General features: G+C 44.4%; 1 protein-coding gene across 1 annotated transcript; it reads right to left on the bottom strand.

The window, feature by feature from the left end:
- Positions 1 to 146: 146 nt before the first annotated feature.
- Dusp21 (dual specificity phosphatase 21) lies at positions 147 to 1,012 on the bottom strand. The gene has a single exon (XM_031373289.1). The coding sequence runs from the start codon at positions 886 to 888 to the stop codon at positions 328 to 330; it is 561 nt and encodes a 186-aa protein (XP_031229149.1). The 5' UTR covers positions 889 to 1,012; the 3' UTR covers positions 147 to 327.
- Between the last annotated feature and the right edge of the window lie 110 nt (positions 1,013 to 1,122).

Raw genomic sequence — 1,122 nt, 5'->3', positions numbered from 1 at the left:
CCATCCCCTGTCCTATACATCATGTCCATTCCCACTCCTGCCTTCTGCCATGTCCCAGCAGCTTGACCAGTTCCTTAAGAGGTAAGAAACATTTCACCATCCTCCATTTACTAAATTTTATTATTTGAAGATAAGATTTAGAAACATTTACCATTTTACATTCAACTTTATTTGAAGATGTGATCATTTGAAATTCCAATCCCTTCTCTTCCCTATCCTACACCATCCACAAGGTCTTTTTCCCCTTCTTTTTTTAAACCAACCAGAGGTCCAAGGTCATTGTTTTTATCTTGATGTAGGATCCAATCATGGGAAGGGATGGGTGGCTTACATGAAGAACACCTCCTTTTCATAGATATTAGGGATCAGACCCACAGGAGAGTAGATCATTTGAACAGTAATCTTACTAAACAGCTTGAACTCGTAGTGAATCAGTTGTTCCCAAAAGCCACTGTTGGGACGGATGATCGGGCGGCAGGACTTGGTCCATGTGTGTGCATCCAGCAGGGTCATGTTGTGGTATTTCATGAGATAGGCAAGGCAAAAAGCTGCCGAGCGGCTAACTCCTGCGACACAGTGCAACAGCGTACGGCCATTCCTTACTTCCACAGCATGGATGTAATCAGCTATAGGGTCGAAAAAGTCATAGATGTAAGAATTAGGAGCATCACTCACAGGCACGTGCACATATTGAATGTCGTCAAAGAATGTGTTTGCTACTTCTACGGAGGCATTGATGATCGTGGTGATGTGGTTGTTGGACAAGGTGAGCTTGTCGTTAGCTACTGCAGAGTTACTAATAAAAAGACTGGTAGTTATTTGAGAGAGACCATAGATGTTATCCTGTTGGATAGCTTCAGACGAAAGAATACAAGATTCTGTTGTCATCACGGTGACAGGTCTGGTCTGCACTAGGTTCCTGGGCAACAGTCTCTGCAACTTTGGGAAAGCAGCTGCTCTTCTGGTCTCAGGCAAAGGTATGAGGGAGAGGTCAGTAACCTTCCTGTGTCCTCCTCTACTGTCCATGTGTCACAATTGTTACCAATCTGTCACTCTCCTTCAATGCCTAGATGTCACAATCCCCACAGGCACAAGGTTCTGGCTTCTAGGCAAAGCCAGCTG

The sequence above is a fragment of the Mastomys coucha genome, chromosome X, assembly GCF_008632895.1.
Source record: "Mastomys coucha isolate ucsf_1 chromosome X, UCSF_Mcou_1, whole genome shotgun sequence".
Classification (NCBI taxonomy): domain Eukaryota; kingdom Metazoa; phylum Chordata; class Mammalia; order Rodentia; family Muridae; genus Mastomys; species Mastomys coucha.
Note: the sequence above shows the minus strand (reverse complement) of the source record. Positions and strands in the feature narration are given on the sequence as shown.

Coding starts and splice junctions, on each gene's coding strand:
- Dusp21 (XM_031373289.1), bottom strand. CDS start 888: ATGACAACAGAATCTTGTATTCTTTCGTCTGAAGCTATCCAACAGGAT.